The 16,997-nt window shown below is 44.7% G+C and overlaps 1 protein-coding gene across 1 annotated transcript in view; it reads right to left on the bottom strand.

The window, feature by feature from the left end:
• Positions 1-16,997, bottom strand: part of ccdc146 (coiled-coil domain containing 146) — a 121,954-nt gene that overhangs the window by 92,887 nt on the left and 12,070 nt on the right. Inside the window, exon 4 of the mRNA XM_060914275.1 lies at positions 12,287-12,344. Within this exon, the coding sequence (XP_060770258.1) occupies positions 12,287-12,344 (58 nt within the window). The remainder of the gene's footprint in view (positions 1-12,286; positions 12,345-16,997) is intronic.

Here is a 16,997-nt window from a genome sequence, read left to right as displayed (position 1 = left end):
AAAACTGTTCTGTGGTCAGACAAATCAAAATTTGAAGTTCTTTATGGAAATCAGGGATGCCGTGTCATTCGGACTAAAGAGGAGAAGGACGACCCAAGTTGCTATCAGCGCTCAGTTCAGAAGCCTGCATCTCTGATGGTATGGGGTTGCATTAGTGCGTGTGGCATGGGCAGCTTACACATCTGGAAAGACACCATCAATGCTGAAAGGTATATCCAGGTTCTAGAGCAACATATGCTCCCATCCAGACGACGTCTTTTTCAGGGAAGACCTTGCATTTTCCAACATGACAATACCAAACCACATACTGCATCAATTACAGCATCATGGCTGCGTAGAAGAAGGGTCCAGGTACTGAACTGGCCAGCCTGCAGTCCAGATCTTTCACCCATAGAAAACATTTGGTGCATCATAAAACGGAAGATATGACAAAAAAGACCTAAGACAGTTGAGCAACTAGAATCCTACATTAGACAAGAATGGGTTAACATTCCTATCCCTAAACTTGAGCAACTTGTCTCCTCAGTCCCCAGATGTTTACAGACTGTTGTAAAGAGAAAAGGGGATGTCTCACAGTGGTAAACATGGCCTTGTCCCAACTTTTTTGAGATGTGTTGTTGTCATGAAATTTAAAATCACCTAATTTTTCTCTTTAAATGATACATTTTCTCAGTTTAAACATTTGATATGTCATCTATGTTCTATTCTGAATAAAATATGGAATTTTGAAACTTCCACATCATTGCATTCTGTTTTTATTTACAATTTGTACTTTGTGCCAACTTTTTTGGAATCGGGGTTGTACTATGGTGCTCTGGTTTCCTCCCACAGTCCAAGAACATGAAGATTCAGTCAACTGGCTACTCTAAATTTCCCATAGGTGTAAATGTGAGTGTGAATGGTTGTTCATCTCTGTGTGTGGGGACGCCATGGCCTAATGGTTAGAGGCGCATGGGTGGCGGGGAACCGTGGTCACTTGCCGTGACCAGCAAACGGCATTTATTTTTGGGTTTTGTTTTCCTTTTAACTCAATTCCCTAGAAACCACCAGGTCATTACAACACTCCTGATCCCAATTCCCATTAGACTCTCAAACTACAAACCTAGTCATATGACTCAGTCACACCTTCAAGTTCACCAGACTTCATGCACTCTTTATGAAATCTCTCCAGAGATTGTTCCCATGATATCATTAAGCCCCCCCCCATTCTTGTTTCTGGTTTTGACTTTGGCTTCTTTGTTGACAACCCTGTTAGCCTTTTTAACCCTCTTTCATCATCATTGGAGCATCCTCAGATGAACATCAAACATACCAACCACAGGATTAAGTACCTTGATGTGGTGGAGTGGCTTGCGTGCCCCTACAACCTGGAGAGCTATACTGGCAGGAAAGAACTCTCCTGGTAGGTCCAACCAAGCCAGTCAGGTCAAAGGGTAGGAGACTGATGAAAACTTAATCGCCTAGAGGAGTAAACCTCAATGACAAGAAAAAAAAAAAATCACACCTTTGGAATGCAGGGAGGTGTTGTGTTGGATATGCATGTACTGATAGTCTGGTATTATGGACGTCCACACAAGTCTGCTTGGCAGATGAACTAGAAACTGTCAACAGCAAGGACATAAAGCCTTCAATAGAAAGGAACTGCTTCATTCAGTATGTTTTGCAGCAGCTGATTGCATCTCTTCACACAACAGAAAAACACTAACCCTCTTTGGCCTTGTTTAATCCTGTTGGCAAATTGCCTGATCTTTGTATGTTATTTGACTACGATTTTGGATTTGCACTTTGGATTGCTTGTCAATTTTAAATAAACCACTTGCATCCTATCCAAATCACCCATCTAACAGAAGACTTTACCATACATGTATACAGCTGGTTTACTGCAGGCTCTTGTGGTAGAACAAGAACAATAACAGTTGGCAATAATTTACTCTATGCTATAACAATCAAGCCTCTCTCAACATGCTCACTGATCTCTCAATTTGCTTGGACGTTCTGCTCCACAACCAAAGAAGATAAGGGGCAGGAAAGCTCAAAGTTGAAGTAATCAGCAATTCAGAGTCCTTGTGGATTGGGCAGGTTGAACTTACTCAAGCAGATTATATTCACCACAAAAGGAAAGGTCTACGTTTCTCCTGCAGGGCATCCACACATCACGTAGCCCATGCCTAACACATCTACTCATTCCAACATGGTGAGGCTCACTCTACCTTTTTCCTTTTTCTTGAGAGTGGTGATCTGATATTTAGACACTTCCTAATTTGACACAAGAGCTACTTGGAGGAAATTATTGTCTTCAATGAAAGATTCAATCACTTTACACCCCCTTCTGTTTTCAAATGTTGGATTAGGAACCTGTTGAAAGAGCCACTATCACACATTCCACTCCAGATCTCAGTGTAGAAGCTAGGGTCATGTGTAATTGTCATTTGAATACAGTATCATGGGGTGGCACGGTGATGTAGTGGTTAGCACTGTCTCCTCATGGCAAGAAGGTTCTTGGTTTGAGCCCAGTGGCTGACGGGAGCCTTTCTGTGTGGAGTTTGCATGTTCTTCCCGTGTCTGCATGGGTTTCCTCCAGGTGCTCCGGTTTCCCCCACAGTCCAAAGACATGCAGGTTAGGCTAATTGGTGGCTCTAAATTGACCGTAGGTGTGAATGTGAGCGTAAATGGTTGTTTGTCTCTATGTGTCAGCCCTGCGATGACCTGGCGACTTATCCAGGGTGTACCCCACCTCTCGCCCATTGTCAGCTGGGATAGGCTCCAGCTTGCCCGTGACCCTGCACAGGATAAGCGGTTATGGATAATGGATGGATGGATACAGTATCATAGTTGTTAAAATATGTTAAGTTAGTTTTTGGCTATGTTCACGTTACCAGGCTGAAGTGACTCAAATCTGATTTTTTTGTTTGTTTGTTTGGTTTAATGTGACAGAGATCCGATTTTTTCACGGCTGTGTGAACACAGAAATCCAGTCTTTTCAAATCAGATTTGAGTCACTTTAGCTATGTTCAGAGTGTCAGTCCAAATCCTTTTTTTTTTGCATATCCAATCTGAGGCCATGTACACACGTAGCCGGGTATTTTTAAAACCAAACATTTTCCCCCCCCTCCGTTTATAAAAATGTTTTATCCACACCACCTCGTCTTCGAAAAAAATCCCTTCCACACATAACCGAACATCTGCGTTTTCAATCACATTCATAAGCATTCCAAACCTGTAGATGGCATTATTTCCCCAAATCCTACCCCCTAATCACATCAGAATAGCCCTCTGTTGGCGTCACTTCCGCCTAAACATAAAACATGGCGCCAAGCTCGTTCGTCTGGACAGACTCGGAGACAGGATTGCTTCTAAACACAATTTTGGAGTATAAACTTCAAAAGACACAAGAAAACGTTGATTGGGAATCTTGTCAGTAGTTGGGCTTCTAAAATTAAACATGTAAATAGCACCTGCACAATAATTAACGCTTTCAAGGCACTACTCCGATCCATTACTCTTTGTCCATGCTTAATCTGGCTTCTGCAGTAAACAAAGGTCGCACATTTAACGTCAGGGCAGATTTGTTGTCATTTTTTTGGTGCAGATTGTGACGTTCTAAAACGCAAAACTCCGGTTATCTCTGTCTACACGAAAAGGCATACACGGAGTTTTCAAAAATCTTCACTTTGCCCGGAGTTTTTTTAAATATTCGTTTTTGATGTGTTTTCATGTGGATGACAGGCCAAAACGTAGAAAAATATCTTCGATTTAGCAGATACCCAGCTACGTGTGGACGGGGTCTGAATCTGATCTTCCTGATTGCCTGTACACATTATATATTCCAAGTGATCAGATTCAATCCATGTGCCAATCCTCATTTCAGTCTTATTCACATTGGTTGGTATAGTAATAACTTTTCCCCTGGAAGTTGTAATGACACTGTACCAGAAAGCAGAAATAGTTGACATAAACAAACCAAAATTTACCACATGGCAATGTGGAGCTGCGACACAGGTTTTATAAAAAATAATGAGACTGTATCAGAGAGGTAGGAGGCTTGCCTGCTCCACTTTATTTCATGCACCACCAAGATAACATGCTTCTTGTATATGTGATGTAAACATGAACTTTACATGCCGTCAAAATTCACAGACTTAAAAAAAAAAAAAAAAATCCGAAATCTGATCAGAGCAGCCAGACCTAAAGCTACGTTCACATTATAAGTTTCATTGTTCAATTCTGATTTTTTTGCTCAGATCAGATGGTTGACATTCATAATTACAAGTGATTTGTATCTAACTATAGTGTGAACATATCTATCCTCTGAAGCAGCACGCATGTGCACATTGATACATTTTTGCACGAGTCATCTGCATCACCAGCAGCAAAAAACATACAACCCCGATTCCAAAAAAGTTGGGACAAAGTACAAATTGTAAATAAAAACAGCATGCAATAATTTACAAATCTCAAAAACTGATATTGTATTCACAATAGAACATAGACAACATATCAAATGTCGAATGAGACATTTTGAAATTTCATGCCAAATATTGGCTCATATGAAATTTCATGACAGCAACACATCTCAAAAAAGTTGGGACAGGGGCAATAAGAGGCTGGAAAAGATAAAGGTACAAAAAAGGAACAGCTGGAGGACCAAATTGCAACTCATTAGGTCAATTGGCAATAGGACATTAACATGACTGGGTATAAAAAGAGCATCTTGGAGTGGCAGCGGCTCTCAGAAGTAAAGATGGGAAGAGGATCACCAATCCCCCTAATTCTGCGCCAACAAATAGTGGAGCAATATCAGAAAGGAGTTCGACAGTGTAAAATTGCAAAGAGTTTGAACATATCATCATCTACAGTGCATAATATCATCAAAAGATTCAGAGAATCTGGAAGAATCTCTGTGCGTAAGGGTCAAGGCCGGAAAACCATACTGGGTGCCCGTGATCTTCGGGCCCTTAGACAGCACTGCATCACATTCAGGCATGCTTCTGTATTGGAAATCACAAAATGGGCTCAGGAATATTTCCAGAGAACATTATCTGTGAACACAATTCACCGTGCCATCCGCTGTTGCCAGCTAAAACTCTATAGTTCAAAGAAGAAGCTGTATCTAAACATGATCCAGAAGCGCAGATGTCTTCTCTGGGCCAAGGCTCATTTAAAATGGACTGTGGCAAAGTGGAAAACTGTTCTGTGGTCAGACAAATCAAAATTTGAAGCTCTTTATGGAAATCAGGGACGCTGTGTCATTCGGACTAAAGAGGAGAAGGACGGCCCAAGTTGTTATCAGCGCTCAGTTCAGAAGCCTGCATCTCTGATGGTATGGGGTTGCATTAGTGCGTGTGGCATGGGCAGCTTACACATCTGGAAAGACACCATCAATGCTGAAAGGTATATCCAGGTTCTAGAGCAACATATGCTCCCATCCAGATGACATCTCTTTCAGGGAAGACCTTGCATTTTCCAACATGACAATGCCAAACCACATACTGCATCAATTACAGCATCATGGCTGTGTAGAAGAAGGGTCCGGGTACTGAACTGGCCAGCCTGCAGTCCAGATCTTTCACCCATAGAAAACATTTGGCGCATCATAAAACGGAAGATACGACAAAAAAGACCTAAGACAGTTGAGCAACTAGAATCCTACATTAGACAAGAATGGGTTAACATTCCTGTCCCTAAACATGAGCAACTTGTCTCCTCAGTCCCCAGACGTTTACAGACTGTTGTAAAGAGAAAAGGGGATGTCTCACAGTGGTAAACATGGCCTTGTCCCAACTTTTTTGAGATGTGTTGTTGTCATGAAATTTAAAATCACCTAATTTTTCTCTTTAAATGATACATTTTCTCAGTTTAAACATTTGATATGTCATCTATGTTCTATTCTGAATAAAATATGGAATTTTGAAACTTCCACATCATTGCATTCTGTTTTTATTTACAATTTGTACTTTGTCCCAACTTTTTTGGAATCGGGGTTGTATTTGTGACATGACTTATGGTATTAAAACTGACTAAATGGACGTGCTAGTAGCTAATGTATGCATTGCATTTTGCTCTGGAGTATGGCAAACCGTTCATATGATCAGGTCAAGAAGTTGATAAAAGCCAGATGTCTAGCTTCTGCTGTTTTCTCAGCTATTGTAGCTCTCCTCTATTGTTGTTGTGCTGTGCTGCTGATTAAGTGTTAGGACTAGGACTGTTTTGGCCTCTAGAGGCCGCTGTTATTTCCTTTTCATGTCGTGTTTATTTTGGCCTCTAGAGGCCGCCACTGTTCCTGTGTCTTGTGTTTGTGTTAATTGCCTAATTATCTTCACCTGTGTCCTTAATTAGTTTGTCTATTTATACCCCTGAGTTCAGTCCTCTTGTCACGGAGTCTTTGTGCTGTTATGTTTATCTCCAGTTTCCTTTGTACTGTGTTTTTTTGATCTTCTTAGCTTTTGTATTTTTGCACTTTGCTTTTCTTTTGGATTACACTCTTTGGTTTTTTTTGTCTTTTGTTTTGCCCTGTATATAGTGTATATAGTTTAAATAAACCTTTTTGATTCTTTTTCTACTTCCGCCTCACGCCTCTGCATTTGAGTCATCCCCCTGGTGGCCTAGTGGGGGTTTGCTGGATCATCACACCAACGAACCAGGTTCGAATCCCAGCAAAACCCTAACAGAAAGACTCCGTCATGACCGACTCAGCAGAGGCTGCTTCAACTGTCTACCCGGCCAACCTTCAGGGAATTATGGCAGCTTTGACACGCTTCGGAGCAACCATGGACGCTCATGGACGTACGCTCACCAGCCAACGTGAGGCCCTCGCTCGCCACGAGGAACTGCTTCAGCAAATTGGGAAAACCCTGGCACAGCTGACATCTCTGCCTGCATCTCCTGCTCCTGATCCAGTTCCTGCTCCTGATCCAGCTCCCACTCCTGCTCCAGTGCCTCCTGCAATGCTGCCTTCTTCACCTCGCGAACCCAGCCTTCCTGCACCACAGAGGTATGACGGCAAGCACAGTGAGTGCCGAGAGTTCCTTACCCAGTGTCAACTCACCTTTGAGCTTCAGCCTACCACCTACACTACGGATCGCCGCAAGATTGCCTTTGTGATCACCTTATTAGCTGGTAAGGCGCGAGCCTGGGCTACTGCTATCTGGCAAAGACAGGGACCTGAGTGCTTTGATTTCCAGCTGTTTTCTGAAGAGATGCTTCGGGTCTTCGATCAGGCAGACATCAGTACCGACGCAGCCCGAAAGCTCATGTCCATCCGGCAAGGAGGAAGCGTCGCAGATTACGCCATCTCGTTCCGAACACTCGCAGCAGTAAGTGGATGGAACGAGACTGCCCTGGTGTCAGCCTTCCACCATGGTCTGTCTGACCCCATCAAGGACGGTCTGGCCTCTATTGGATGCCCAAGTGACCTCGAAACCCTCATCTCACATGCTATTCGTCTGGACAACAGGATGAGAGAACGCCACCAAGCCTTGAGCCCCCCCAGCCTCCCTACCTCTACCTGGAGACCGTCTACCTCCTTCAGTGACTGTCCAGAACCCATGCAAGTGGGTCGTACTCGCCTCTCCGCATCTGAGAGGGAGCGCAGAAGGAGAGACAAGTGCTGCATCTACTGTGGCAAGCCTGGTCACTTCCGAGCATCATGTCCCGAACTCTTGGGAAAAGGACCGCCCCGTCCAGCCGAGGGAGGGTTGTGACGGGGCCTACTCTCTCTCCCGGACTCCCTGGCCAAGGAATCTACATCCCGGTCTCCATCTCCTGGGGTGAGTCTGTCCACTCTTGTCAAGCTTTGATAGACTCAGGGGCGGCTGGGAACTTTATGGATATTCACTTCGCCCAAAGCATCAATATACCTACTGCACCTCTTGAAGTCCCTCTGTCTGTGTCTGCCCTCGATGGCCAAGCGTTAGGTGATGGAAGAGTCACTCAAGTTACTTCTCCAGTCTTCCTCCAGTCTCAAGGTCACAAGGAAGAAATATCCCTGCACCTGATTCCTTCACCTGAGTTCCCAGTTATTCTAGGCCTTCCTTGGCTTACTCGCCACAACCCTCGCATAGACTGGGTAACTAGCCAGGTTGTGGAATGGGGCCCTGCATGCCATGCCTCTTGTCTGCTCTCTAGCTCTCCTGTGTCTCCTGCCGAGCCCCCTGATCTCACCGAGTTATCTCAAGTTCCCACAGAGTACTGGGATCTCAAGGAGGTATTCAGCAAGAGCAGGGCCGCCGTTCTTCCTCCGCACCGGGCCTACGACTGTGCCATCGACTTGCTCCCTGGGACTACCCCTCCTCGTGGCAGACTGTTTTCACTCTCTCAGCCAGAACGCAAGGCCATGGAGGAATACCTCAAAGATGCCCTGGTCTCTGGGTTTATTCGACCCTCCACTTCACCTGCTGGAGCCGGCTTCTTCTTTGTCGGCAAGAAGGATGGGGGGCTCCGACCATGTATTGATTACAGGGGCCTGAATAAGATCACTGTGCGCAACCGATATCCCCTTCCGCTGATGTCCACAGCTTTCGACCTGCTCCAAGGCGCCACCGTCTTCACCAAGTTGGACCTACGGAACGCATACCACCTCATCCGTATCCGACAGGGAGACGAGTGGAAGACTGCCTTTAACACCCCGTCTGGGCACTACGAATACCAGGTGATGCCCTTCGGACTCACCAACGCACCAGCTGTTTTTCAGGCCCTAATCAACGACGTCTTAAGGGACATGATTAACCTATACGTTTTTGTCTACCTCGATGACATCCTTATCTTTTCCAAGACCGTGCAGGAGCACCGCCACCATGTCCGCCAGGTTCTCCAGAGGCTGCTACAGAACAATCTGTTCGCCAAGGCCCAGAAATGCGAATTTCATGTTCCCGAGGTCTCCTTTCTGGGATTTATTGTACGGACAGGCCAACTCCAAATGGACCCTGCCAAGACCCTGGCCGTCCGGGATTGGTCTACTCCCAAGTCCGTTAAGGAGGTTCAGCGGTTCTTAGGATTCGCTAACTTCTACCGCAAGTTCATCAGGAACTTCAGTTCTGTGGCAGCACCCATGTCAGACCTCACCAAAGGGACAGGTGGATCTTATGGCTGGTCTCCTCAGGCAGAAAAGGCGTTCAAAGACCTCAAGGACCGCTTCTGCACGGCACCCATTCTGGTTCTCCCGGACACCTCCCAACCATTCATCGTGGAGGTGGACGCCTCGGACAGTGGTGTCGGCGCGGTGCTCTCTCAACGTTCGGAAGGAAAGCTGCACCCCTGCGCTTACTTCTCCCACCGCCTGAGTCCTGCTGAGTCCCGGTACGATGTGGGGGATCGAGAACTGCTAGCGGTCAAACTGGCCCTTGAGGAGTGGAGGCACTGGCTGGAGGGAGCACAACATCCATTCCTGGTTTGGACTGACCACAAGAACCTGGAGTACCTCCAGCAAGCCAAGAGACTGAACCCTCGACAGGCTAGGTGGGCCCTGTTTTTCAGTCGATTTGACTTCACCCTCTCATACCGCCCCGGCTCCAAGAACACCAAACCTGACGCACTGTCCAGACTGTTCTCTGCCACTAACAGGGAGAATGAAGTCGGGCCTATTATCCCTGTGTCCCGGATTGTGGCCCCTGTCCGCTGGGGTATTGAGGAGGCTGTCCGACGAGCCCAACGCCAGGACCCCGGTCCTGGGACGGGGCCACCAGGCCTCTTGTACGTCCCACATCAAGCCCGGGCCAAGGTTCTCCAGTGGGGTCACTCTTCCCCTCTCACCGCCCACCCGGGAGCTCGGAGGACCCTGGACTTCCTGAAAAGACGCTTCTGGTGGCCTAACATGGAGCAGGAAGTAAGGTCATTTGTCCTGTCCTGTGAGGTTTGCACCAGAACCAAGAACCCACGACAGCGTCCCCAGGGTCTCCTGCATCCTCTGACCATTCCCCGGCGTCCCTGGTCCCACGTGGCAGTCGACTTTATCACGGGTCTCCCTGAGTCACAAGGTAACACGGTCATTTTGGTCTTAGTTGACAGATTCTCCAAGGCCTGCCGCTTCATACCACTGTGCAAACTCCCCTCTGCTCTTGAAACTGCGAAACTTTTGTTTAATCATGTCTTCCGAGTCTTTGGTCTTCCACAGGACATCGTCTCAGACCGAGGGCCCCAGTTCTCCTCCCGAGTGTGGCACGGGTTCTGCAAGGTCATCGGAGCCACTGCCAGCCTCTCCTCTGGGTTTCACCCACAGTCCAATGGTCAGACGGAGAGGCTCAACCAGGACCTGGAAACCACCCTGCGAGGCCTGGCTATGGATAACCCGACATCGTGGAGCACCTGGCTGCCATGGGCGGAGTACGCCCACAACACCCTGCAGTCATCGGCCACCAAGCTGTCGCCATTCCAGTGCCAATTCGGGTTCCAGCCACCTCTGTTCCCGGACCAGGAGGAGGACGCGGGGGTGCCCTCGGTCAACCAATATGTGAGACGGTGTCGCAAGACCTGGAGCAAGGTCAGGAAGACCCTCATACAGACCTCCAGAACCAACCAGACTCAGGCCAACCGCCATAGAAGACCTGCACACGCTTTCCGCCCTGGGCAGCGTGTTTGGCTGTCCACTAAGGACCTTCCACTGCGGGTGGAGAACCGCAAGCTTGCTCCTCGCTACATTGGCCCCTTCAAGGTGGTGCGCAGGGTGAACCCTGTCTCCTACCGGCTCCAGTTGCCCCGGACTCTGAGGATCAACCCCACTTTCCATGTTTCCCTGTTACGGCCCGTACTGACGTCTACGTATGCCCCTGCCCCTAGGAACCCCCCACCCCCCCGCATCTTCCAGGGGCAGACTGTGTTCACTGTGAATCGCCTGCTTGACTCCCGCCGGGTCCGCGGCGGGTTGCAATATCTGGTGGACTGGGAGGGCTATGGTCCTGAGGAGCGCTGCTGGGTTCCTGCTCGGGATGTCCTTGATAAAGAACTATGTCGGGACTTCCATTCGGCCCATCCGGATCGCCCTGGGAACGTCAGGAGACGCTCCTAGAGGGGGGGGTCCTGTTAGGACTAGGACTGTTTTGGCCTCTAGAGGCCGCTGTTATTTCCTTTTCATGTCGTGTTTATTTTGGCCTCTAGAGGCCGCCACTGTTCCTGTGTCTTGTGTTTGTGTTAATTGCCTAATTATCTTCACCTGTGTCCTTAATTAGTTTGTCTATTTATACCCCTGAGTTCAGTCCTCTTGTCACGGAGTCTTTGTGCTGTTATGTTTATCTCCAGTTTCCTTTGTACTGTGTTTTTTTGATCTTCTTAGCTTTTGTATTTTTGCACTTTGCTTTTCTTTTGGATTACACTCTTTGGTTTTTTTTGTCTTTTGTTTTGCCCTGTATATAGTGTATATAGTTTAAATAAACCTTTTTGATTCTTTTTCTACTTCCGCCTCACGCCTCTGCATTTGAGTCATCCCCCTGGTGGCCTAGTGGGGGTTTGCTGGATCATCACACCAACGAACCAGGTTCGAATCCCAGCAAAACCCTAACATTAAGACACTGTTTAGCACATGTGTATAGACAAAAAAATGTGACCATCCTCATTCATGTCACATAGCCACGAATCAGATATGTATCCGGTTTAAGACCACATATGAAAGTGATTCAAAACTGATTTGAAAAGATCATATTTCTATATCCACACAGCCCTGAAAACATCAGATCTGCATCACATTAAAGCAAAAAATCAGATTTGAGTCACTTCAGCCTGGTAATATGAACGTTCCCTATGTCACGTATCAGTGAACTGAGTTACTTTTACTTCGAAACCTAATTTGCTGCACTTGTGAACCTGTCATGGCTGTGTAAAGTCTCACAATAATGCATTAGATAATAGGTGTATCACTCAAAAACTGTAATGCTTTTCTAAATCATCCATCCATTATCCGTAACCACTTATCCTGTGCAGGGTTGCAGGCAAGCTGGAGCCTATCCCAGCTGACTATGGGCAAGTCGCCACCCTGGACAAGTCGCCAGATTATTGCAGAGTTGACACATAGAAACAACCAACCATTCACACTCACATTCACACCTACGGTCAAGTTAAAGCCACCAGTTAGCCTAACCTGCATGTCTTTGGACTGTGGGGGAAACCGAAGCACCCGGAGGAAACCCACGCAGATACGGGGAGAACATGCAAACCCCACACAGAAAGGCCCCTGTTGGCCACTGGGCTCAAACCCAGAACCTTCTTGCTGTGAGGCGACAGCGCTAACCACTACACCACCGTGCTGCCGTTTCTAAATCATCTTTTCAGTAATTTTTCAGTTGGTCTGTGGTATACTTACTGCAGACTTTGGTTGGCTTTCGACCTCTTTCTTGAGACAGATCTTTTCCTCCTGGAGGCTGAAAAGCAAAAATAATGACAGAACATTTTAACTCTTATGGACTACATCAGACTAGTGTAAAAACAGAATAGTGGTAGCATAGAATAATAGCGGAGCTCCTGCATGGGCAAAAGGCCCACGCGAGCGAAACTCCATAGGCATCGAGTGTGGATACATAAAGAAACCCATCGAGTTGTTTTCTAATGGTCTCGGTCCTGTGTGTGCGTGCCTGCCACCAAAGGAAACTCAACAACTAGTGAAGTGAGTAGTGAAGTGTGAAGTAGAGTAGTAGTCGGGACAGTAGAGTAGTGAGTAACTTGTTGCTGTTGTCGCCCGACGTTTTGTACAACATAAGGAAACAGTATAGTAACTATAATGGTAAAGAATTAAAACAAAAGAGGCTGGCTATGATATACAAAAATTCTACAACCCAGAAACAGATGGGTGCTCCGCTTTTAGGCAGTGCCTAAATCTATATATTAGAATTTATGGTGAGCTTGATTATATCTTGCATGCACACGTGCACGCATGCACACACACAGTTTTACAATTTTAATGCTATACATTTCAAATATATACAGTGTCTTGGATAATTATTCAACCCTTTTGCACTTTTCCACATTTTGTCATGTTACAACCTGGAACTGAAATGGACTTAATTGGGATAATAATAATAATAATAATAATAATAATAATAAAAGTCTTTCATCTACACAGAATCACACATAATACTGAAGTGGCAGGAAAAATCAATATAGTTTGCAAAATTGTTTACAAATAAAAAAGTTGTGATTGCACAAGTATTCACCCCCATTACTCCAAAACCCCTAAATTAGTTCTGCCACAACCAAAGTTGGCATCAAATCTCAGGTAATTCATCAATGCAGTCCACCTGCACAGTGGTGTAGTGGTTAGCACTGTTGCTTCACAGCAAGAAGGTTCTGGGTTCAAGCCCAGTGGCCAAAGGGGGCCTTTCTGTGTAGAGTTTGCATGTTCTCCGTGTGGGTTTCCTTCGGGTGCTCCGGTTTCCCCCACAGTCCAAAGACATGCAGGTTAGGCTAATTGGTGGCTCTAAATTGACCGTAGGTGTGAATGTGAGTGCAAATGGTTGTTTGTCTCTATGTGGCGGCCCTGCGATGATCTGGCAACTTGTCCAGGGTGTACCTGGCTTCTTGCCCATAGTCAGCTGGGATAGGCTCCAGCTTGCCCGCAACCCTGTACAGGATAAGTGGTTATGGATAATGGACGGCTAGATGGATGGATGGAGTCCACCTGTGTGCAATTAAAGTATCATGTAAACTCAATATAACTGGACCTGGAATATATATATGAGGACTGAGGTCCTATCAAAATAATTTGGGGCAAAGTTCTAGAAAAGTATCATTAAGGATTTGGTTTAAAATAAATCCCACACACAGCACCATTAAAGCCATTATTTAAAAAAATGGAAAGAATACAGACAAGAGGAGGCCATTCAACAAAAGCTAGTAACCTGTTTATTAAAAAACCAAAAGGGTAAAGTATAACTCTGAAAGAGTAGGAGAGATCCACAGCTCAGAAGGGAGAAGCTGTTCACAGGACAACCACAACCTGGGCTTTCTGGACAAATGGTGAGCCCTATGAAATGTTAATTGGGGTTTGCCAAAAGGCATGTTGGACAGTGAGCAAACACATGAAAAAGGTTCTCTGGTTTGATGAGACCAAAATTTATTTTTTAGTCCCTGACACAAAGAGCTACAGAACATTTTGCAGAAATCCAACACTGCTTATCTACTGTGAACACCATCCCCACAGTGAAGCATGCAGATAGTAGCATCATGTACAGAGTTAGGCCTTGGTCACACTATAGCTTGCGATGGATTTGCGAATACTTGGCAATGTAAAATTGGTAGCATCGCCACCAATCGTGCGATGGACGGTGAATATTTTCTGAGGTTCGCGAGTTGTTTTTTTGGTGTGTCTCCATTTCGTGAGTGGCCAAAAACGTGACGAAAAATTTCAATGCATGCATTGAAATCTGGTGATAATGTTTTTGTTTGTTAAACTAAACAGTGAATACTCACAGATGGGTTTGGGAATATTTCTAGAAGCTCAGGGAAACTTTGCCAAGCCTCTTGAGATGTATTTGTCTCGAATCCATATCCCGATGCTCATGTAAGCCTTGGCAATAAAGCAGCAAGCCATAGACTAACCTTCACCAAAACTTGAAAAACGCATTTACATTTGGCGATCCTTTGCCGAGATACGTAACTGGTTGGGTGAAGGGTTAATGAATTTTTGGCAAATGTTTGGCAACAGTGACGGTTAGCATTTGTGATTGTCGCTGATTGGTTGGCGCTGATGTCATGCATTGTTGAAATCTATTAAGCAAAACATCAGTGATCATTCTCCTGCCAGACGCCGATATGTACAAAACCCTCAAGCATGCCTTCTAGGAAAAACGCCAGGTCTCCTCAAAAAAAAAGGGCCAAGTGTTCACCTGCTGTGTGACTACAACTTTTAGCTCACCTGTACAAAGTAAACATCACCATGCATCACTACTAAAACGCTTCATTTTCATCGATAACCCATCGTAAAACATTGCGAGCTGTAATGTGACTGCAGCCTTACATATCACCTCTTGGTTACTCCTTAGTCCAATGTCAAGAAGTGATTGTTCCATATTATTTCCATTTTTACTAATGAATTTAATAGTGCTCCATGGGATGTTTAAAGTTTGGGAGTTTTTGGGTTTTTTTTTTTTAAAATCAAACCCTGATACTTTAACCCTTGACTTGTTTTGATAACTGCTGGTCTTCATGATGTCTGTCTAGGTATGTTCTCTAACAAACTCTGTGGACTTTTTTTAATACTAAAAATCACCTTATACTTTAATTGCACACAGGTGAACTCCATCTAATTATGTGATAACTACTTGCATCAGAACTAGAGCGACGGCTACAATTATCGACAGTTCATAATTATCAACACCTTTTCAGGTTTACCAATAAAAAACAATTTTACAAAGGTAAGTTTCAGTTCGGGCAGCACGGTGGTGTAGTGGTTAGCGCTGTCGCCTCACAGCAAGAAGGTCCGGGTTCGAGTCCCGTGGCCGGCGAGGGCCTTTCTGTGTGGAGTTTGTATGTTCTCCCCGTGTCCGCGTGGGTTTCCTCCGGGTGCCCCGGTTTCCCCCACAGTCCAAAGACATGCAGGTTAGGTTAACTGGTGACTCTAAATTGACCGTAGGTGTGAATGTGAGTGTGAATGGTTGTCTGTGTCTATGTGTCAGCCCTGTGATGACCTGACGACTTGTCCAGGGTGTACCCCGCCTTTCACCCGTAGTCAGCTGGGATAGGCTCCAGCTTGCCTGCGACCCTGTAGAAGGATAAAGCGGCTAGAGATAATGAGGTGAGATGAAGTTTCAGTTCCAACAGTTATTATTGGTTAATTAATCCACCGGAAGACCCGCCCCCTCGCCCTTTGATCTTGTCGTCTGATGACACAGCTCGTTACCTGAGATGGAATTTTTTTTTTAGCATGATCAGCAATTTGAGGAAAACCCGGACGTTATCATCGCAGGTAAGCATGGTGGAAAGATCCTGGACGTGTCTTTACTGATCAAATTCACCGATATTTCATGATCTCCTTGTCAAAACCTACTTTGTTTCTTACTCTTTCATTTGACAGTCGCCATTTTGTATCTAAACGCGCGTTTGAGAAGTCATGTGAGGTGTCGATAATAGTGATCACTTTAACCGGTGTCCACCATTATCGACACCCTGTGGAATGAAGTGGCATTTACAACTGTTATGGATCGATCTTTGTGTAACATTGTTGAAGTAGATAAAGTACTTTTAAAAAAAAAAGTGCTGTGATTTATAATCATTTTTTTCTGATCCATAACAGAATGAAGCTTATAGAATATTTGGAATCCGATTGCAATAAATAGAATTAGACCAGAATTAAAATCTTAACATATAAAAAATTACACACTTGAAATATTCAGATTTTTCTATTCCATTCAGAAAATATTTTCTTTTGCAGTTTGTTGTAAATATCGACCACATATTACAGTATCAGTAGACATTTTATATTTTTAGATGTAAATTTAAAATCTCAATAAAAAAAAAAATCAACCTTTGACCTGGATTTTCATGTGGTTACAATGTCAATTGCCTGTTGACATTTATTGGTAAACTACAAAACTAGAAATTAATACAAACAACGACGAATGATTAACGAAATGTAATCTACGAAAATACTTAGACAGTGGGTAGAAAGTGGAACAAAAAGATTTTCTGATAGGTTAAAATTATCAGTTCATTTGTTTACAAACATTAGAATTACTTCCTCATTTATATAAACACCAACATCGATATATTTATGTAAAAGATATTTTGTACTAAATATAAGTCTATGGAAAACAAATTTTAAATGAAAACTATGTTTTCTTAACTTAATACCACATACTGATTATTTTTTTAAAATAAATAATCATCTGGATGTCGATAATTGTGGAATGATGTCACGTGATCTGATACGCTAAGTAATTGGGAATCAACTCGGGTTTTTTTTCCAGTGGAAGTTTGAGTAATTATTCATGCACAATTTACGTATTGAAAGTCTTTTCTACTTTTGCAATGGCAAAAAATTGTTAAGGTGTCGATAATTGTAGCCGCCGCTCTAATTTAGT

Source organism: Neoarius graeffei, chromosome 2, assembly GCF_027579695.1.
Source record: "Neoarius graeffei isolate fNeoGra1 chromosome 2, fNeoGra1.pri, whole genome shotgun sequence".
Lineage (NCBI taxonomy): Eukaryota > Metazoa > Chordata > Actinopteri > Siluriformes > Ariidae > Neoarius > Neoarius graeffei.
The sequence above is the reverse complement of the archived record's forward strand: the minus strand, read 5'-3'. Positions and strand labels throughout refer to the sequence as shown.